This window comes from Aphanomyces invadans (genome assembly GCF_000520115.1).
Source record: "Aphanomyces invadans strain NJM9701 unplaced genomic scaffold supercont1.55, whole genome shotgun sequence".
NCBI classification, from domain to species: Eukaryota; Oomycota; class Saprolegniomycetes; order Saprolegniales; family Verrucalvaceae; genus Aphanomyces; species Aphanomyces invadans.
Window position 1 is genome coordinate 97,936 of NW_008580200.1, and position 19,843 is coordinate 117,778.

A 19,843-nucleotide genomic window follows, 5' to 3' on the forward strand; every position below is an offset into this window, starting at 1 on the left:
CTCGGTCCCGCTCCTTGCGCCATCTCCGGCCCCGCACTCGGGCACGTCGATTGCCGACGCTCGGACCTCTCCCGCGGCAGCTGGGCTAGATGACAGCTCGAACGACTTGACACATGACGTGCCGGATCCGTTGCTGCCTCCCGTCGACAGGAACGACCCCAACAACTCTTTGGACGCCGGGACCACCCGACGTTCGCGTGAATTAGCGGATGCCATGCCCGAGGCAAGCAACCAAGATGAAGTGGATGGACCGCGCGGCGTCATGTCCAAGTCGGACCTGATGGCGTTCCTGCGAGACCCGACTGTGACCGCTTCGTCCATTCGAACCCACGTCGCGACCGGGCGCATCGACGCAATCGCAGTGCTGGCCATATCCCACCGCGAGCTGGTCGACGCCAAGGTGCCACCCCTGGCCGTGCGCATGCTGTTCATTTCCGCGATGGCCGCAACGCAGCCCACGCAACACACTCCATCCAAAGCCCCGCCGTCGATCCTTCCTCCCCCAGGGTTCTCGGCGCTGTCCATCGCGACCACCGACACCCATCCGTTGAAGCATGACAGCCACGTCCGCGCCACGTCGCCCCAACGATCCCCCGTCATCCCGTCCAAGCCCGGTGCCGCCACCGCCTTGTTCCCTCGAGCTGGCCACCACCGCCCAGACCAACACGTGCCGGACAACCAGTACGAGCGCGAGATGGAGCGCATTTCGAACCAAATGACGAGGAATGTGCTCGACTAGCGCGGCCGCCACCCGTTGCCACATTTTAACTCGATGTAATAATCGTACAATCTCGGGAGAGGTGCAGGAGATGCGCTATGTTTCACCACGATGCAAGGCGCACGCATGCAATGTTGGAAGTGTTAACTAGTTGCCGCCCGAGTGGGTGTCGGTAGGTCGTCGAGACGACGGTCGGCAGCAGCGTGGTTACTTGACTGGTGCCGCCGCCGCCGTGGCACCAGGCGCATCTACCCCATGCAGTCGTTCAAGTCGGGGCCACGATGGTGCCGCATACCTGGTGGCACATGCTGCTGCGTGCTCTGCCGGCGCACCTCCTTCTTTTTCTTGATGATTTCACGATAGAGGCGGTCGCGGTAGTCGGCGGCCGAAAACTTGGTGTTGTCATCGACTACGATTTGGCACGGCGCGGTCGCGACGGGTTCGTCCTTGTCGACATGAAACTGCGTCACGAACGGATGCTTGATCGCGTCGTCCGCCGAGATGCGCTTGGTCGGGTCAAACTGCATAGCACACGATGAGCGCGACGTAGGAATCGCCGACGACGTACGTGAAGGCACTGTCGAATCATGTCAATGGCGTCGGGCGTCGCCTTGGGCAGGAGCTCCTCGAGGGTTTGCGTCTTGGGCGGCGGCAAGCTCTCGAGCATGGTCGCGGCGAACGGCGACTTGATCGACTCGATGTCGGCCGTCGTCGGCGCGCCCGTGACTTCGAGGATCCGCTCGAGTTGGTTCATCGTGGACGTGCCGGGAAACGTCGGCCGACCAGACACCATCTCGGCCACGATGCACCCGACGGCCCACATGTCGACCGCTTTCGTATACCGCGTCGACCCGAGGAGGATCTCGGGCGCGCGGTACCACCTCGTCGCGACGTAGTCGGTCAGGACCGGGTTCGGCCCGCTCACCTCGGACACGGACCGGCACAGCCCAAAGTCGCACAACTTGGTGTGGCAGTCCGCGTTGAGGAGCAAGTTGCTCGGTTTGATGTCGCGGTGGAGCAGGTCCGCCGAGTGCATGAACTTGAGCGCTTTGATGAGCTGGTACGTCACGTACTTTTTGTGGATTTCTTCCAAAATGTTGGCGCGGATGACGGCATGGAGGTCCGTCTCTACGCCACGTCATGCCGCCGCTGTGGCATCGCCGTCGGCCACGTACCCATAAAGTCAAAGACGAGGTAGATGTCGCGATCGTTGTCGGCCTTGATCACGTTCAAGAGGCGCACAATGTTGGCATGTCCGTGGAGCTCCTGGAGGTACATGATTTCGCGGAACGTCCGCTGCGCGTCCGTCGCGTTGCGGAACGCATCAAAGCACTTTTTGAGCGCGACGGGCTGCCGCGACGACTTGTCGAGCGCTTTCCACACGATGCCGTACGCACCCTTGCCGAGTTTCTGCAGCAAGTCGTACTTGCGCAGGATGTGCTTCTCGACCTCTTCGCCCATCGCGGATGCCGCCGACTGACCGACGATTCGTGCTGCCCGTCTCTAAATTTAGTTTAGTGTACCAACGCACCAACAACTCCATCTTGACGACTTTATTTTTACACTGGCATCTCGCGCCGCTGCTGGCGCGCCGCCGCGTCGGCCTCGACCAGATCGAGGAGCGCGGCGGCGTCGTCGCTCTCGGTGGATCGGGCGCTGCTGCCGCGGGGCTTTGCCGCCCGTGGTGGACGCAGACACAACCACGAGAGCACCGCCGACAGCACGGCGCTCGTCGCGGCGACCACGGCCATGTGCGCCGTCGACGTCGTCGTGCTGAACGACAGGGGACGAGTGGATGGCCCGCCGCATCGGTCGTCGTCGGTCGTGGCGTGTCCCCCGGCAATGGGCGTTGCCGCCTGGACAATGTCTTGGAACGACCGGTCGTGAATGAACCGGCGAACCATGTCGAGCGCGGCCTCGGGGGCGTTGAACGGGACCATATGCCCGGCATCCCGGACGACGATGGTCGTGAGATTGCCGCCAGTCTGGACAAAGCCGGCGGGCGGCCCGCCTTCGTCCAACGCGTGCCGCTGGAGGCGCCATGTAAACCGCCGCGCCGCTGTAAACGCGGCCTGCCCGGGCCATTCGAGTTGCTGGACGACGTGCTCCGTGTTGAGCGCGTTGCATATCAAGTCCCACTGCCCATTGTACAGCAGCACGCGGACGCCACCCGCCAGCATGGCTTGGATGTCGCTGACGGTACTCACGGCGTCTTCGCCCGCGAGGTTCCTGTTCACGTGGGCATTGCATTCTTCAAACGTATGGGTAAATCGGACGTCGGTCGATGCTTTGTCGGACCAGTTCATCGCGCGGCGGACGTCGGCGCGGTTGAGGAATGCCGCCAAGAGCGGCTTCTGCAGCGGATAATGCGCGACGCTGCCGTACAGCCGCACGTCGTACACGTTGAGTCCAGAAGATGGCGCGCCGCTGGTCGACCCTTGGACGCTCGTGAGGATCGTGTCGAGGTTGCGGAAGCACGCGGGAGTGTTCATGTCGCCTGCGTCGATCGCGGCCTGGCACTGAATGTACTACACTCGACGATGTAAGCATGACAGCCATGCGCTCATGAAGCGGGGTACCTCGAGCTCCAGCGCGCGCCGCTGCGCGCGCGAGATCAACCCTAATCCATGCGCAAACGCGCTGTAGTCGTACTGAATGCGTGGATGAATCCATCCGTTTCCGATGCCGACACCGTCGATGCGGATCTACCGTCGGCGTTAGAATCCAGTCGTGGACACATACGATGGATACGTGAACGGACGGCGGCGCGTGCTGTGCGTTCTGCGCTGCGATATACGAGTAGAATTGAGGAATCCACCGGCCAGCATGGGACTCGCCAAAGAGATAGATCGGTCGCGTCGACGTGCCGGTGACGTACTGAGGATGGCGCTGCAGAAAACCCACGAGAAAGAGGTAGAACTGCGCCGCAACTTGCGCACCAGACGACGGATATGCATCAGGGTTGACCGTCGACATCCCAGTCCCAACGGGCTGATCGACAAACACAACGTTGGCGGCCTTGTGCCACCCGTGGGGATTCGCTGTCATCGATCCATCTTCATGGAGTCGGAACGGCCCGCATTCGACGAAGAGACCGATGAGGCTGGAACAACCGGGACCACCTTGCAACCAGATCACGAGAGGTAGCGTTGCCGCCGACTCGGACGCGTCGTCGGGGTCGGCGGCAAAGTGCCAGTAGAAAACGTTGCCGCCGTTCGCGATGTCCACGTTGATGTGTCCTGCGTGTTGGGGCGACTGGAGCCCGTCGAACCCGACGAACGAAGTGTTCCACGACGAGTCGAGCCGGCGCTGGTGTGCGAGAATACGATCCTCTGCTTCGCGCGGTATCCATCGGCTCGCATACGTCCCGACCATCGCAACCGACAGGATGCATTGCCACAGCAGAGCTACCGGCATCCTACCCGCATGCATTCGACCACGTTGTTGCCGCGCCGCCTCTCGTCGCGCGAGTGACGTTCAATCTTGGAACGTTGGTCGTCCAGACGGACGTTTCCGAAGGGTCCAGTTGATTCAAGTGTATATTTTATTCCAATTAAAAGCAGACAAGTTGAATATATTGTGTCGTGCGCAACTTTACCGAAAGGGGGGGATCGCTCGCCATCATTTTGCGATTTCGGGACGAGGAACGGTCAATGAAGCTCACGGTGAAGACGCTGCAGGGCGTATCGTACCCGATCGAAGCCGAACTGGAAGACACGGTGAGCGCATCCTCGGACGATTGTGTGTGTGGTAGATTCACGGAGGGTGTAGGTGCTGAGCGTGAAAGGCAAGGTTGAGGCGGTGAACGGTGCCGCTGTCGACAACCAAAAGCTCATCCATGCAGGCAAAGTGCTCAAGGACGACAGCAAGTTGTCCGAGTACAACGTGAAGGAGAACGATTTCTTGGTTGTTATGGTGACCAAGCCAAAGGTTGTGCGAAAAACTGCCGCTGATCCTGCACCACCGTCGACTCCTGCCGCGGCTCCGGTCGCTGCACCTGCTGCCGTGGCCCAACCACCTGTCCAAACCCCGGCACCGTCTACAGCCTCTTCTACAACCGCCACAACGTCCACGCCCGCGGCTGGTGCTCCCGGTATCGTCGTCGGTGAAGCTCTCAGCGAAACAGTCCGTCAGCTTGTTGACATGGGGTTTCCAGAAGACCAGGTGCGTCATGCCGATGGAGGAACGTGTATTCCATGTGCATATAGGTCCGTGCTGCGCTGCAAGCTGCGTTCCACAATCCCGAACGTGCTGTCGAGTACCTGATGAACGGAATCCCCGAACAACCCGCCGCGCCGCCTGCATCGACCACTGCACCTGCATCTGGCGGTCTCGGCGCGCCAACATCTCTTGAAGCACTCCGCCACCATCCTCAGTTTGATGCGCTTCGACGCATGATCCAGGCAAACCCGTCGGCTCTACCCACGGTGCTCCAGCAAATTGGCGCGCAGGTTCGTGCTCCATCTGTCCTCGGGGGCTGCATGTGGACACGATTTTACGTTGTGGTGCATAGAACCCTCAGTTGCTACAATTGATTCACCAGAATCAAGAGCAATTTGTTGCCATGTTGAACGAACCGATTGCGGAAGCAGCAACGCCATCAGCAACGCCGTCGGTGCCGGCGTCGCCGTTTGGTGACAGCGGGGCGGACGGGATGCCGACGCCGCAGCAACTCCAGCAACTCATGGCGTCGTTGTCGCCCCAGCAGCAAGCTGCGATGGCGGCGCAGATGGGCATGACGTACGAACAGTTGCAGCAGTTCACGCAGATGCTCAACACGATGCCGCCCGAAGCGATGGCTCAACTGATGCAACAAATGGCTGGCGGTGAAGGTGGACACGGCGCGCCGACGCGAATCCACTTGACGGAAGAAGAAGCGGCGGCGGTCGGGCGTCTCGTTGACATGGGGTTTGACCGAAATGAAGTGATCCAGGCCTACTTGGCGTGCGACAAGAACGAAGCACTGGCGGCCAACTTTCTCATGGACTCGATGTCGGGCGACTACGCCGATGCGAGTGGCGGCGACTCGAACGACGACATTTATGGGTAGAGAGATAATGATTCTTGTGGCTCTCCTCCATATACGTCGGGAAGTTCTTGTGGCCACCGCCGCCTCCTGCTTCCGCGCACGACGTGAGTTCCCTTCAAAATTTCTCACCGATTTCCTCCGCTCAAAATGTCGAGCAATTTGTCATCGGACTGGAATGGTAACATGTTTTGAGCGGAAGAAGCAATTTAAATTTCAAAGTGAATGAAATGCTACCTTGACTATTTTAAAACGTTGTCGTGTACTACATGTAGATGAATTTGAATTTGCAGCATTCCTAAATTTATATCTGGTGTACTAGTTCGTATTCCGAACAATTGTTAATGAAGACATGCCGTGAAACACTGCCATGTGGACGACAAAGGAGCATTGATTTTCTCACAGTTGCCGTCATGTTGTAAAGAATTGAAAGATATTATGTGGCACAAACCCTGCCCAAGGTCACGAAATGTGTAAACTGTTTTAAAGTCGCTCATTTGAATGATTCAAATGTTCAATGGTATTTGTAACAACTCCGACCGTAACACCAGACGTTAGTGAGAATATTGTTTTTCCCATTTGAAGATGATGGTTCGGTGGGTACGAAAATCCGGTAAATATCCGGATGCCCCAGCTGTGGAAGGCAGCACCATTTATTTTGCATTTCTTGACGCCGTACATCATGGCGGATTCGAACGATACACCTGCGCAAGCGACGGTGCCCGGCGATGGCGAACCAAAGCAGCTAAGCAAGAAGATGCAGAAGAAGGCAGAGAAGGGCAAGCTGAAGGAAGTGAAGGAAAAGGACCCGAACCGGTGGGCGCCCAAGGAGAAGAAGGCGGAAAAGCCCAAGCCGGTCAAGGAAGTGGCGGTGGAGGAGGTGTATGTGAATATCACCCCTGAAGGACAAAAGAAGGACTTGACGGCTCCTATGGCGGCGGGATACCAGCCTGTTGCCGTGGAGTCCGCGTGGCAAGCATGGTGGGAGAAGGAAGGGTTCTTCAAATGCGACGACGACAAGATCAAAACCGCGTCCAAGGACAAGCGCTTCGTCATGGTCATTCCTCCCCCAAACGTCACTGGTTCGCTCCATCTTGGTCATGCGTTGACCGTGGCCGTGCAAGACACGTTGACTCGATGGCATCGTATGTTGGGGCATGCCACATTGTGGGTGCCTGGTACCGATCATGCCGGGATCGCCACCCAGGTACGTTGCATCAATCGCTAGTCTCGTCGTCAAAAGTTGTCATTTGCGTAGTCGGTGGTGGAAAAGCGTCTGATGAAAGACGAAGGCAAGTCGCGTCACGACCTCGGCCGAGGCCCGTTCTTGGACCGCGTGTGGGAATGGAAGAACGACTACGAAACCCGTATCCACCACCAGTTCCGCAAGGTCGGGTGCAGTGTCGACTGGGACCGCGCGTACTTTTCCATGGACGACAAGTGCACAAGGGCCACGATGAAGGCGTTCAACCAACTCTTTGACGAAGGCTTGATCTACCGCGCCACGCGCATGATCAACTGGAGCTGCAAGCTCAAGACGGCGATTTCCGACATCGAAGTCGACTACATTGAGCTGGAAAAGCGCACGAAGCTCGCCGTGCCGGGCCACAACCCCGCCTTCAAATACGAATTTGGAGTGCTGACATCGTTTGGCTACGTTGTCGAAGACTCGACGGAGCAGTTGATCGTCGCTACCACTCGGTACGTGATGCCATTCATGTCGTCGCCCCCGCTGTCGTCGTCGGGGTGACTGGCAGCCCGTCGACCGCGATCGCCGCGGGCGTTCCAGGCCTCATGCTGGCCTGTCTGCATCGTGTGATGGTCAATTCGCGGCAAATTCGAGTCGAGCGGGCATAGAACTGACTGGGTTGTTGCCCGTAGATTGGAGACGATGCTCGGCGACTCTGCCGTCGCGATTCACCCCAACGACCCTCGGTACACACACTTGCATGGCAAATTTGTCGTCCATCCGTTCAACGGGCGTCGCATTCCCATCATTTTGGACGCCGAGTTGGTCGACATGGCGTTTGGGACGGGTGCCGTCAAGATTACGCCTGCCCACGACCCGAACGACTACGAGTGCGGCAAGCGCCACGGCCTCGAGTTCATCACAGTCATCGACGACGATGGCAAGATCAACCCGAACGGCGGCGAGTTTGCCGGCATGATGCGTTATGATGCACGTGTCGCGGTCGAGAAGGCGCTCACGGCCAAGGGCTTGTTCCATGGCAAGGTCGACAACAAGATGCGCTTGGGGATCTGCTCGCGATCGGGCGATATTGTCGAGCCGTTGGTCAAACCGCAATGGTTTGTTAACTGCGAGCAGATGGCGCAAGACGCGATGGCCGCTGTGCGGTCGAAGGAGCTCACGATTCTGCCGGAACACCACGAAAAAACGTGGTTCCGGTGGCTTGAAAACATTCGCGACTGGTGCATTTCACGCCAGTTGTGGTGGGGTCACCGCATCCCGGCGTACTTTGCCACGATCGAAGGCGAGCCGTTCGTGGACCCGAACGCTGAAACGAACAACCACCGGTGGTTCGCTGGCTTGACGGAAGAAGATGCGCGCGAGAAGGCCGCCGCCAAGTTGCAGGTCGACCCGTCCAAAGTTCTCCTCAAGCAGGACGAAGACGTGCTTGACACGTGGGTGAGCGCCGGCCTCTTTCCGTTCGCAGTCTTTGGCTGGCCCGACTCGGACGGCGAGTTCAAGGACTTTTACCCGACCGACTTGCTCGAAACGGGGTACGACATTTTGTTCTTTTGGGTCGTGCGCATGGTGTTCATGGGCCAAAAGCTCACGGGGAAGCTTCCGTTCCACACGGTGTACTTGCACTCGATCGTGCGCGACAAGTACGGCCGCAAGATGTCCAAGTCGCTCGGCAACGTCGTCGACCCTCTCGAAGTTATTCGCGGGTGCTCGCTCGAGACGCTCTTGGAAAAGCTCGACAGCGGAAACCTCCCCGAGAAGGAAGTGGAAAAGGCCAAGAAGGGCCAGACCGCCGACTTCCCCAACGGCATTCCCGAGTGCGGCGCCGACGCCCTCCGTTTTGGCCTTCTCGCGTACCAACAGCAAGTGGGCGACATCAACTTGGATATCCAACGCCTCGTCGGGTACCGCAACTTTTGCAACAAGCTCTGGAACGCCACGCGCTTCGCCATGTCCCATCTCGAGTCGGACGACGCGGCGAGCCGTTTCCACGACGGCATTGCGGCCACCGTGCTGTCGAACCCCGTTGTGAATGCGCGTGATCGGTTCATCTTGAGCCGTCTCCATGCGACGATTGCGACCGCCAACGCCGCCCTCGCCAGCTACTCGTTTGGTGAACTCACCACGGCACTGTACAACTTTTGGCTGTACGACGTGTGCGACGTCTACTTGGAATTGGTCAAGCCCGTCATGTCGGGGTCGGACGTCGAGGCCAAGAAGACGGCACAGCAAACGCTCTACTTGTGTCTCGAAATGGGGTTGCGCCTGCTGCATCCCATCATGCCCTTTGTCACAGAAGAGTTGTGGCAGCGCCTCCCTGGCTCCCGCGCCCACAGGAGTATTGTGATTGCTGCATACCCCGAAGCGCACCACCACGCGGCGTGGGCCAACGCAGAAGCCGAAGCCAGCATGGAGCAAATCAAAGAAATCATCCACGCCGGTCGCTCGCTGCGTGCCGAGTACGGTCTTGCCAACAGTGCCCGTCCTACGTGCTTCCTTACAACGGACGACGCGGCGCTCCAACGTGTGGTGGAAGGCCAAGTCGAGGACTTTTGCACGTTGAGCAAGGCCGGGGAAACCAAGGTGCTGCTCAACGCGGCGCCGCCTGCTGGGTGCGCTATCCACGTGCTCAACGACAAGCTGCAGCTGCACATTTTGCTGAGTGGGCTCGTCGACTTTGCCAACGAAATCTCGAAATTGGACAAGAAGCTGCAGAAGCTCCTGCCGTCGTTGACCGCGCTCGAGAAGAAGCGCGCCAAGGACGACTACACGACAAAGGTGCCGGAAGCCGTGCGCGAAGCCGACGACGCCAAGTGGGACGCGCTGACCAAGGAGAAGAACGCCATCACGTCCGCCATCGCTGCCTTCACCAAGTGCCAAGAAGCCGACATGAAAGCGTAATCCCCGTTGAATTTCAAGGGTTAATCCACAATGGCATTTGAATGTGTGACCCGCATCGTCTTGTACGTTTACACCGCGTTTGCCCATCGCGTCCAGTACACTACCACGACTGCCGCTCGAACGATAACTGACTAGTACGCCAGAGTCTGCCGTCGTCGACTCGGCGGTGCTTCGACGACGGATAGCTTCGACGACGGATGCGTCTCTGCGTTCGTGGAGCGGCCAACATGCCAGCCTCCATCTTTGTGGCATGATAGCATTCTACCATCGTGGATGCAACGACAAGCGAGGGCAATTTGTGTGGTAAACGGCAGAAATGGTCCCGTGTTTTGAAGTCAACTTGGCCGCTGCGACAACTCGTACGAGCTCATGGCTCATGGCGGCGCAGTGTTCCTCGAGGACGGAGTACGCCATGCCAAAAGTCGAGGGAGAGCCAAGGTGCCCATGGGAATAACAACGATGCTTGATTTCGCTTATCCTCGGAGATGGGCGCAGTCATCGCGACCAGTGGCCATGATGGCTGACGCAACCTGAGCCAGCGTCGTCGTCGGGGTGCGTGTCTGGTTTCTATAATTACTGTCCGTCCATGGCGGCTTGCTGTGCTTCGGCAAAGCGCACACCTACTCGTTGGGTGTGCTTGAGGAACTTTTCCGCGCACAGGTTCATGCAGTTTTCCTCCTTGTCTTCGAGCTTCTTGGATCGAAAGGATTGCACACATTCGTTGAAACATGTCGCGACGACTCGGTTGTACAACATCAGCGACTCCTCCAGCTGCTTCTGTTCAAAGTGCTTCATCAGCTCTTGCTGCTGATGCGGCGGAAGCGAGGCGGCGGCGTTCATGGCGGTGGTCGGACGTCAATGGGCACCACACACATTGGGTTGGCCGAGTCGGCCAATCAGAACTCGCTTCTTTCCACCAATCCCCAATCGAATAGAGACTATTTTCGACCAATCCCGTTAAAATTCGGACCAGCCAATCGCACACCCCGAAACGAGTGGAAGCTACATGGCGCTTCAACTTGGGGCAATTCAAAATGGGGAAGCTGGCGGAACTCAAGGCGGCGCCGGGCCCTCCCAGCAAGAAGCGCTTCCGGTTCCAGAAAGGCAAGGAGCGCATTGCTGGGCTCCAGTCGGACCTCCAGCTGTATGCGAAGACCCAGTCGTACTCAAACTTTCTCCTGGCCAACACAGCGACTGAACCGTTCCATGACGAACTCACGCTCCTCGGCGAGCTCTATACGAACGACCGCTTCCAGCAACTGTTTCGCAAGCTTCGACGCATCACCAACTCGACGCCGCAGCTTCTGCACCATTTGACCCAAGTCGTGCAAATCCTGGAGACGACCGTGCGCGACTTTACCCGAGACCCGGACGTCATGATCCCGGTCCTCAAGCTCTACGTCGCACTCGCCAAGTCGGGTCCTCTTCCCATGCATTTCCACGTACTCATTCCACCATGTGTAGGGATCTCCAGAAGGAATTCTACCCGCATTTTGCTGCGTCCCTTCCGCACATCGTGTCCATCATCGACAAAACCAACGTACGTGTGTTGTCATGTTGGTTGTCGTTGCTCAGCAACTGCCTTGCTCTATATGTTGTAGCCAGAGTTGACGGCCGACGTGTTCAAGTCCCTCTCGATGCTCTTCAAGCATCTGCAGACGCCGATCCTGGCCGACATGAGTGTCCTCCACAAATTCTACGGCGTGCTCGTCGGCCACCCCCAGGAATATGTCCGGGACTTTGCTGCGAATGTGTTTGCAGTCCTCTTGCGCAAGGTCAAGTCTGGCAGTGCGTTTCAGTCGTACGTGCTGAACTATCTTTCGGCGCTCGTTCGTGGAATCACGTCGAGCGACGCTGTTGTCGGTGCGACGCTTGTCGACAGACACAGCAACGTGCTGGACGGGACGGCGAAGCTCTTCTTTGCCGTGATGAAGAACGTCCAAGCGCAATTTCATTCGCGCACGAAGGAGCTCCTGCCGCTGCTCCTCCACTCGTACAAACCAAAACGGGATGCCGAGCGGCATCTCGGCGCCACCGTTTTGTACGACATTTCGAAACGCGTCGTCGTCATGCTTCGAAAGTACACCACCGACGAGCATGCACATGTGGTGTGGACGAATCTTCTGGACGCCGCCACCCACGCCATCGACGGCCTTGCGCCGCCCACCCCCCCCAGTTGTACGTACATTGCGCGCCAATGCAATCTTGTCGCGTTGTTCGTGTCGTACAAGCAAGGGGCGTTGGTGGGAAGCGCGATCCGTGCGCCGTTGCTCGCACTCGTCGAAACGTTGCTCGGCACATGTGTGGCCCACACGCCCGACCTCCGCGACGCCGTGCTGAATTTGCTAAGTCAGTGCGCCATTTCACTCCAAGGCGAATTCTACTCTTGCCTCGGGTCTATCTACACAACGACATCGTTGCCGACGGATGCTGACGTGGATGCGTTTACCGAAAAGCTCGTCTCGTTGCTTCCCGTCGGTGCGGTGGCCCAGCACGTGCTGCCGAAAGCCGCTCTGTATGCAGTCGAGCAATGTCGCTATGGCCATGCCGCGCTGCTCCGGTCAATGTCGGTCCTGATCGACTGGGTCGACCGCCACCAGGACGAGATCGACGCTGGATTCGTTCTCACGCGTCAAGCTGATCGCATCGTTGTCGACCTTGCCAAGGTCAGCAAGGACGCAGTCGGACAGTTCCAGAACACACTCGACGCTGTGTCGAATGCGCTCTCTTCCACCCACGACTTGGAAACCCTTGCGAACGTCCGGCAAGTGTTGCGGTGCCTTGCCTTTATCAAGGCCGCGCCGGCCCCGGATGTCGTCGCGATCGCAGTCAAGTCGTTGCTGGCCACGTTGCTGGAGCAATCTACCACGCACCAAGACATTACGTCGAAAGCGGCGCGGATCACGTTGCGTGCGCAGTGCGTCAGTGTCCTTGGCCGCATGGCAACGTTGCAACGGGAAACCAAGTCCGAGGCCGAGTTGCTCGCGTTGGTCGCGCCTCACCCGACGTCCCCGCACCTGGTGTCCGCCATCCAATCGTACATGGTGCCGTCCATCATCGACCCTGCGTCGCTGTCCTTCGAATCGTGGTACGCGCTATTGCATCGAAACGTACGCAGCGCGAATCACGCGCTTCGCCGCCATACGCTCCGGCTCCTGTCGCTGGCACCGCCCCTGGACTTTCTCGCGCCTGCCGACGCCACCCTCGACGGCCCGTGTGACGTCGTTGAGACGTGCCTCCAGCTCGAGGACACGGCCGCGACGCCTTCCGTCGACACGGAGCGCGAATTGATCCGGCTGCTCGATCGCGTCAAGGTGCTCGCTCGATCCGCGCAGGTTCCCGCGCTGTACATCGAGCTCATCGTGTCGCACATGCTGGGCCTCTTCCACGTCAAGTTGTCCACATTGTGGCCACACGTGTCGGCAGTCGTTGAGGCCGCGGTGTCGGTGCACTTTGAATCGATCTGGCACATCTTGATCGACGAGCTCGAGTTTGTGTCGATGCGGTCGGTGGCGGTCGTGCCTGCCCCGTTGCAGGCGCATGCCAGGACACTTGAATCGACCAACAACGCTGACGACACGACCGTACCAACAGCGTCGTCGCGCCTGGTGACGGCGCTGGCGCGCGACTGCATGGTCGAGCTCGGGAGCTCCGCCGCGCACGATGCCACCGACATTGAGACACACCATGGCGTCGTGTACAAGATGCTAGAGTCGTTTGCCCACGTGGTCGAGCACAAGTCGAAAGCGGTCGTCCCAGTCTTTTGCGAATTCTTACGAGATCAATACTACGTCGTGTACCCGGACGAAGTGGATCGAGTGGCGTCGGACGCGTTGACCGGCATCGTCGCGGGTGCCGCCAAGTCGAGACAGGCGAATCCCAAGTACGCTGTCCGCCACGTTGCCGCCTCGCCACTCGAGAGCCGCGCGCCGCTCGTGCCGACGGCAAAATCCGTCCAGGCCAAGCTCGTGTCGTTTTTGAACGTGTTCAAGCGCTTTACCAACTACAAGGGCGTGTACGGCCACGAGTTGCTCTGGTCGTTTTTCTATTCGTTGCTGCTCAAGGCAGACGACCGGCTGTCGCGCGGCGCGCTCGACTGCTTGTTCGCGTACAAACCCGTCTACTTGATGCCGTACCGCCAGCAACTGCTCGATCTGTGCGACCCGCACAAGTTTCGGGACACGTTGACCACGTTTAAAGTCGACCGGGCGTCGGGCATGCTGCACGAAGCGCACCGGAGTGCGTTTTTCCCCGTGCTGCTTCGCATGTTGTACGCCAAGTTTATCTCACGCAAGGGCACCCGCAGCGCCAAGCACTCGCTCGCGCACCGCCGCACGACTGTCCTCGCGTTCATCGTGGCGCTCGACGCGGACGAGCTTGTCCACTTTATCGACCTCATCTGCCGCCCGTTCCACCTGGGCTCGATCGGCGTCTACGACTACGCGACGCAACTCGCGCTCGCCGACGCCGCGATTGCGTCAGTGTCGCCGTCCAAGCAGGTCGGGTTCCTGAACGTGCTCGAGGAAGTCGTGGGCCAGCTCGGGATGAAGGTCCGACAGTACCTGCCCGACTTGCTCGCGATTTTGACGGCGATTCTCGGCCACGACGGCGTCGGACAAGTCCACCACGGCATCGATCTGGACGACGGCGAACGACTCGATGCAGCGGCACCAGTCGCGACGGACGCCGTTGCCATCAACGTTGCGGACGAACTCGAAGACGAGATCGACGAAGAAAACGAACCACTCGTGGACGAAGCAGAACAGGTTGGTCCTGCCAAAGATGACGACGTCGACATGCTGGACAAGGACGACAGCGACAACGAAGTCGACGCCGCGGCGGCCGGCGTCGCGCTTCGCAAACAAACGCGCATGCTCACGTTCCGCCGGCTGACGCAGATCGTGGACCAGGTACGATGTGGCACCAGTCTGCGTGTGCTGATGCCGTGTGTGGGCTAGTTTGATGGCCAGTATGACTTTGGCGAGTGCTTTGCCAAGCTGTTTGCGCTGTGCGACACGTCGATTGCCCACCTGCCGAACGCGATGCGCGGCGCCAAGAAACCATCCGCGTTGCTCGAGTGGCTGCGAGCGATTGCAGTGTCGGGATCGATTGTGACACAACTCACGCCAGACATCATCCAGAGTGTGCTATCGTGCCTGTCGAGCGGCACGGACAACATGACCGTGTCCCATGACGTGCTGGACTGCGTCTTGGGATTCATGGACGGGCTCTTAACTGCGGACGAAGCGCTGCATACAAACTTGCTCGTGCCTCAACTCGAATTCGTCTTGCGCCAGTTCATCGCTCGCTTCGAAGCCAAAACTGCCAAGTTTATCGTCGACAAGAGTGCAGGCGGGTCGTCGAAGAAGGAGCTGCACTTCCTGTGCCGGTTGGCGCCGCACGTCGCGCGGCGCGCGACGACCGTCGAGACGGCGCACCAGCTCGTGTCGCTGCTCTTGCCCTTTGTCACGCGCAACCACAAGACATCTCCCGTCGAGAAAGAGCATGTGTTTCAAGTGGTCGCGGGCTTGGTTCCGTGCCTCGACCGCCCTCATGCGCACGTCAATTTTCTCGCCAAGTTGCTCGCTCCCGGCGTCAACTGCATTCTCGACGCGCAGCCGCGCCAGAAACTCATGGACGTGTTTGCTGCCATCCACGCGCACCCGCATGCGTCCGATCTGGCCGCGATGTGCCAGCACATTCTCGACCTCAACGCGAACGATCCGCGCCGGATCGAAGAAGCCGACTTTGAGCGGCGCATTGGCGCGTTCGTCGCCATCAATGCCGCCGTCGCGTTTCAAGGATTCCGCGACCAGTCCGTCACCCTCGTGCCGCTGGTCAGCCAGTACCTCTACGTACGTGCTCGTGCGAGTCGATGCAGCGCCTGACTCAGTCTTCTAGAGCATGCACGATGCCGAGTACTCGCTGCGGAATGCCGCCAAGACAGGGCTCGAAGCGCTCGTTGTGCAGGCGTCGGTCGCAGCGCCAGACGACGTTGTGCGCCGCGTGTTTGAGACTGTGCTCATGCCGTGCGTCCGCGTGAGCCTCAAGTCCCCGGCCGAAGACATTCGGCGCGGGTTCATCCTGCTCCTGGCCGTGGTCGCGGATCACTTTTCGACGCACGCCAGCAACGCGGCGTCGTTCCACGGCGACCTCTCGATGCTGCGCAACACACACGACTTGGAAGTCGACTTTTTCCTCAACTTTACCCACATCCAAGCGCACCGTCGACTGCGCGCGATCCAAAAGCTCAAGCACGGCATCGACAGCGGCGAGTTCTCGGCGCTCTCCAACACAACGGCGCACCATGTCCTCGTGCCGCTGCTCCAGCACGTGGTATACGAGGCGAAGACCCAGGACGGCATTGGGGGCGAAGCCGCCGCGTGCCTGGGTTCAGTCGCCACTCTCTTGTCGTGGACCAACTACGCTGGGCTCGTGCGCAACTTGCTCAAGCAAATTCCTGGCCGGCCCGAGTCGGAGACGGTCATCATTGCAGCCGTGTGCGCCATCATCGACCACTTTCACTTTGACGGGATTGTCGTCACGGACGGCTGGAAAACGTCGCCGAGCGAGCGCGCCGCCGTCCCGGTCGTCGAAGCGTCCCCGATTCAGGCGGCCATGACGTCGTCGTTGCTTCCCATGCTTCAGTCGTTCCTGACCAAAGGCGACCGCAAGCTGGGCAAGGCCAAGGGGGGCAAAACCGACCACAGCACGACGACGGGCGACTACGTACTGCGTGTCCCTGTGGCGCTCGCGATCGTGAAGCTCCTTCGCCGCCTGCCGACGCACGTGTTTTACCACGAGTTGCCCAAGTTGCTGCTCCAGGTCACCAAGCTGCTCCGGTCCAAAGACGACGTGGTTCGGTCGTCGAGCCGCACAACGCTCGTCCGCATCGCCGTGGAGCTCGGGCCAAAGTACTTGTTTGCGATCGTATCGGAGCTCGAACACTCGCTCCAGCTCGGGTACATGGTGCATGTGCTGTCGTACACGTTGTTTGCTATCCTGGAAAAGGTGGCCGACGCGTGCGAGCAGCGGGCGCCCGCGCCGCTCACGTCGTCGACGGCATCGGACACCGACGCGCTGTTTGCGTCGCCGCTCGACGACTGCGTCCCGATGATCGTGTCGATCCTGGTCCGCGATATCTTTGGCGATATCGACCGTGACGACGTAACCAAGTCCAAAACCAAGGAAGCGCGCGCGTGCCGGTCCTTTGACTCGTTCGAGCTCCTAGCGCGATGCATCAACTTTCTTCCCAACCCGACCATCCACACGCTGCTCGTTCCGGTCGTGCAGTCGCTCGCGTCCGCTGCTTCCCGCAAGTCCAAAGTTCTCGCAAACGTCCGCCACGTGCTTGCGCGCGTCGCGCTCGGGCTGTCCAAAAACGCGAGCGTCGAACCCACGCACATGTACTTGTACCTGTTCAACATGCTGCGCATGTGCTTGGACCGGCTTACGTACGTCAAGCCGGCGGACGCAGCCACGATTCACAACGACGCCGGGGTGTCGTCCTGGGTCGTGCTCGACTGGGTCTGCCGAAAACCCACCGGCGTCCCGACCCGCGTGACTGCTTGGGACACATTCAAGATCGAAGCGCAGGCAAACATGACCGGGTTTGATCGGTATGTCGCGACCAAGGCGGACGCGGCCACGTCCGGCGCGGACGAAATCCTCTTGTACAGCGTCACGTTGCTCTATACGTTGCTGAAAAAGGACGCGTCCGCGCTCGCGTTGGTCGACCCGTTCGTTCCGTTGCTCGTCCGCTGCATCCACGAAATCAAGCACACGGACACAATCATCGTGGCGCTCAAGTGCGTTGCTGTCCTACTCAACCACCCGTACCCGTCTCTGGTCGCGGCGCTGTCGTCCGTGGTCGACCGCGTCTTCAAGGTACACACACGGTGGTCGTTGAGATCGCGCCGCTAAAGTCGTCGTCGTCTGTGTAGATGATCCAAAAGGCGGGCGCGGCCACCAAGAACGAAATGACGCAAGCGTGTTATCGGGTGCTGACGGTGCTCCTCCGCGTCCGCCACGAATATCACCTGGACGACGCGCAGTGGCGCGTCCTCCTGAGCTTCGTTCGCCATGACATGGAAGACATGGACCACCAGAACGCGACGTTTACGCTGCTCAAAGCCGTGCTGGGTCGCCGCGTCGTCGTGCCAGACGTGTACGACGCCATGGTCCGCGTCGGCGAGATGATGGTGCAGAGCCAGGTCGCGACCGTGCGGACGCACTGCGCCAGCATGTACCTCATGTTTCTCCTCGATTACCCGCTCGGCGACAAGCGGCTCAACTTTCACATTCGATTCCTTGTCAGCAACCTCACGTTCGTGTACGAGTCGGGTCGACTGTCGTCGCTCGAGTGTTTGCATGCGCTGGTACGCCGCGACTGCTTGTGCGACGTCGCTCACGCCTGTTGTGTAGGTGAAAAAGCTCCCGTCCGACATGCTGGACGGCCGCGCGCCGTTTTTCCTCTTGCCGCTTGTGCTCCAACTCGTCAACGACGACGCAGCATCGGTCCGCGAGCTCGCCGCCGACGTCATCTCGGACTTGTTCAAACGCGTCAGTGCCAACGTGTTTGCCGACTCGATGGCGCTCATCCAGCCGTGGTGGACCACCCACGATCCAAAGCTCAACTGCGCCGCTGCCCACGTCAGCGCCTTGGTCGTGACCGCGCGTCCCGACCTCGCCAAGAAAGCCGCGCCGTTCCTGACCCACGTGCTGACCGCGGCCCTGGCTCGCGCCGTCGGCATGATGGACGAACATGACGACGACATCACGGAAGTCGAGTGGGGGCCCGTCTACTACTGCCTCCTGTGCATCGACGCGGTCGGCAAGTCGCTCCGCGATGTCTTCGAGGCATGGGCGCCGACAGGGATGGGCACGATCGTGCAGCTCCTGACGTTTCCACATGCGTGGGTGCGTCTGGCGGCGGTCCAGATCGTACGTGGATATGTCCAGCGGCGGCATGCGTCCACGTTGCGTGTGGTGCCGCCGGAAGCGTCGAACGAGATCGAGTTCCTCGACCAGCCCGGCCGCCTCTTTGGCCTGGCGCAGCAACTGTGCAAGCAACTCGAAAGCAACTACTTGACCGACGCATTGGTCACGGAAAACGTGGCCACGTTGCTGTTCGTGTTGCGCGCGTTGCAGAGCCATCCACACATCGACCAGCACCACGAGCGGCTGGCGTCGCACGACGACGACGGGAACCAAGACGAGGAATCGGCGGCGGAAGAAGCAAGTGCGCCGTCGTCGTCCCCGGTGACATGGCTCTTTGCCCGCTTGTCCTTCTTGGCTCGAGGGCACCAACTGCCCTTGAGAAAGACGGCCGTGTACCGATTCTTTGCCGGCGCTGCAGTCCAGGAGACCCCGGCGTTCATGGAGACAGTCCTGGTCGCGATGCTGAACCCACTCTACCGCGACATATACGACGAAAGCGACGACCCGAACGATGCCGACGATGCCACAAGCATCCGCAACTTGGCGCGCGAAGTGCTGCAGGTGCTCGAGGCGAAAGTGGACGCGACCGCGTTTGTTTCGACCTTTGCCCATGTCCAAAAGAAAGTGACCGAGTTCCGCGAGCGCCGCAAACAGAAGCGAAAGATCGAAGCGGTCGCGGAACCCGACGTTGCCGCGGCGCGCAAAATGATCAAGAATGCAAAGAAGCAAGAGGCCAAGCAGCTCAAGAAGCGCAAAATCGGACAGGTCAAAGGGTCCCAGAGCAAGTACCAGAAGATTGCAGCGTCGAAAGAGCGACAACGCAACGCCCGCCCCGGGCATTACTAACCTTTCGAGCGCTCCAATTAACGTTATAGAGATATGCATGTGACACATCGGGATCCTTCTCGGCCGTGCCGCCGAATCCGTCGCCTCGGCGCTGCCACCGTCGTCGTCCCGACGATTTTTCGACAATTTCAACCATTCTGTGTTTGAATCTCGTACTTTGAAGGACGCGTGAATTCGTTGGGGCTCGACCGAATAAAACGCATGG

General features: G+C 59.6%; 7 protein-coding genes across 7 annotated transcripts; 4 read left to right on the forward strand and 3 right to left on the reverse strand.

Moving 5' to 3' along the window:
• Positions 1–214: 214 nt before the first annotated feature.
• Positions 215–739, forward strand: H310_13660 (hypothetical protein; the record flags this gene model as incomplete). Its single annotated transcript, XM_008881246.1, has 1 exon — positions 215–739. One exon carries the CDS (start codon positions 215–217, stop codon positions 737–739), a length of 525 nt encoding a protein of 174 aa, XP_008879468.1.
• A 186-nt stretch (positions 740–925) lies between these two features.
• On the reverse strand, positions 926–2,179 carry H310_13661 (CMGC/MAPK/ERK7 protein kinase; the record flags this gene model as incomplete). Its single annotated transcript, XM_008881247.1, has 4 exons — positions 926–966; positions 1,014–1,239; positions 1,287–1,846; positions 1,894–2,179. 4 exons carry the CDS (start codon positions 2,177–2,179, stop codon positions 926–928), a joined length of 1,113 nt encoding a protein of 370 aa, XP_008879469.1.
• Positions 2,180–2,277: 98 nt separating this feature from the next.
• H310_13662 (hypothetical protein) lies at positions 2,278–4,150 on the reverse strand (the record flags this gene model as incomplete). The annotated part of the gene is made up of 3 exons (XM_008881248.1): positions 2,278–3,246; positions 3,298–3,423; positions 3,470–4,150. 3 exons carry the CDS (start codon positions 4,148–4,150, stop codon positions 2,278–2,280), a joined length of 1,776 nt encoding a protein of 591 aa, XP_008879470.1.
• Positions 4,151–4,315: 165 nt separating this feature from the next.
• Positions 4,316–5,989, forward strand: H310_13663 (UV excision repair protein Rad23). The gene is made up of 4 exons (XM_008881249.1): positions 4,316–4,437; positions 4,490–4,882; positions 4,927–5,169; positions 5,232–5,989. Exons 1-4 carry the CDS (start codon positions 4,372–4,374, stop codon positions 5,766–5,768), a joined length of 1,239 nt encoding a protein of 412 aa, XP_008879471.1. The 5' UTR covers positions 4,316–4,371; the 3' UTR covers positions 5,769–5,989.
• Positions 5,990–6,410: 421 nt separating this feature from the next.
• Positions 6,411–9,937, forward strand: H310_13664 (valine-tRNA ligase). Its single transcript, XM_008881250.1, has 3 exons — positions 6,411–6,951; positions 7,003–7,445; positions 7,626–9,937. The coding sequence occupies exons 1-3, from the start codon at positions 6,427–6,429 to the stop codon at positions 9,850–9,852; spliced, it is 3,195 nt and encodes a 1,064-aa protein (XP_008879472.1). The 5' UTR covers positions 6,411–6,426; the 3' UTR covers positions 9,853–9,937.
• Positions 9,938–10,297: 360 nt separating this feature from the next.
• On the reverse strand, positions 10,298–10,740 carry H310_13665 (hypothetical protein). Its single transcript, XM_008881251.1, has one exon. It carries the CDS (start codon positions 10,690–10,692, stop codon positions 10,426–10,428), a length of 267 nt encoding a protein of 88 aa, XP_008879473.1. The 5' UTR covers positions 10,693–10,740; the 3' UTR covers positions 10,298–10,425.
• Positions 10,741–10,861: 121 nt separating this feature from the next.
• Positions 10,862–19,713, forward strand: H310_13666 (hypothetical protein). The gene is made up of 7 exons (XM_008881252.1): positions 10,862–11,266; positions 11,317–11,392; positions 11,454–14,762; positions 14,811–15,707; positions 15,754–17,739; positions 17,796–18,230; positions 18,277–19,713. The coding sequence occupies exons 1-7, from the start codon at positions 10,887–10,889 to the stop codon at positions 19,636–19,638; spliced, it is 8,445 nt and encodes a 2,814-aa protein (XP_008879474.1). The 5' UTR covers positions 10,862–10,886; the 3' UTR covers positions 19,639–19,713.
• The last annotated feature ends 130 nt before the right edge of the window (positions 19,714–19,843 follow it).

Coding starts and splice junctions, on each gene's coding strand:
- H310_13663 (XM_008881249.1), top strand. CDS start 4,372: ATGAAGCTCACGGTGAAGACGCTGCAGGGCGTATCGTACCCGATCGAA. Junction 4,883..4,926: donor TGGGGTTTCCAGAAGACCAG/GTGCGTCATGCC, acceptor ATGTGCATATAG/GTCCGTGCTGCGCTGCAAGC. Junction 5,170..5,231: donor TCCAGCAAATTGGCGCGCAG/GTTCGTGCTCCA, acceptor TGTGGTGCATAG/AACCCTCAGTTGCTACAATT.
- H310_13664 (XM_008881250.1), top strand. CDS start 6,427: ATGGCGGATTCGAACGATACACCTGCGCAAGCGACGGTGCCCGGCGAT. Junction 6,952..7,002: donor ATGCCGGGATCGCCACCCAG/GTACGTTGCATC, acceptor TCATTTGCGTAG/TCGGTGGTGGAAAAGCGTCT. Junction 7,446..7,625: donor TTGATCGTCGCTACCACTCG/GTACGTGATGCC, acceptor TGTTGCCCGTAG/ATTGGAGACGATGCTCGGCG.
- H310_13665 (XM_008881251.1), bottom strand. CDS start 10,692: ATGAACGCCGCCGCCTCGCTTCCGCCGCATCAGCAGCAAGAGCTGATG.
- H310_13666 (XM_008881252.1), top strand. CDS start 10,887: ATGGGGAAGCTGGCGGAACTCAAGGCGGCGCCGGGCCCTCCCAGCAAG. Junction 11,267..11,316: donor CTCTACGTCGCACTCGCCAA/GTCGGGTCCTCT, acceptor CACCATGTGTAG/GGATCTCCAGAAGGAATTCT. Junction 14,763..14,810: donor TGACGCAGATCGTGGACCAG/GTACGATGTGGC, acceptor TGTGTGGGCTAG/TTTGATGGCCAGTATGACTT.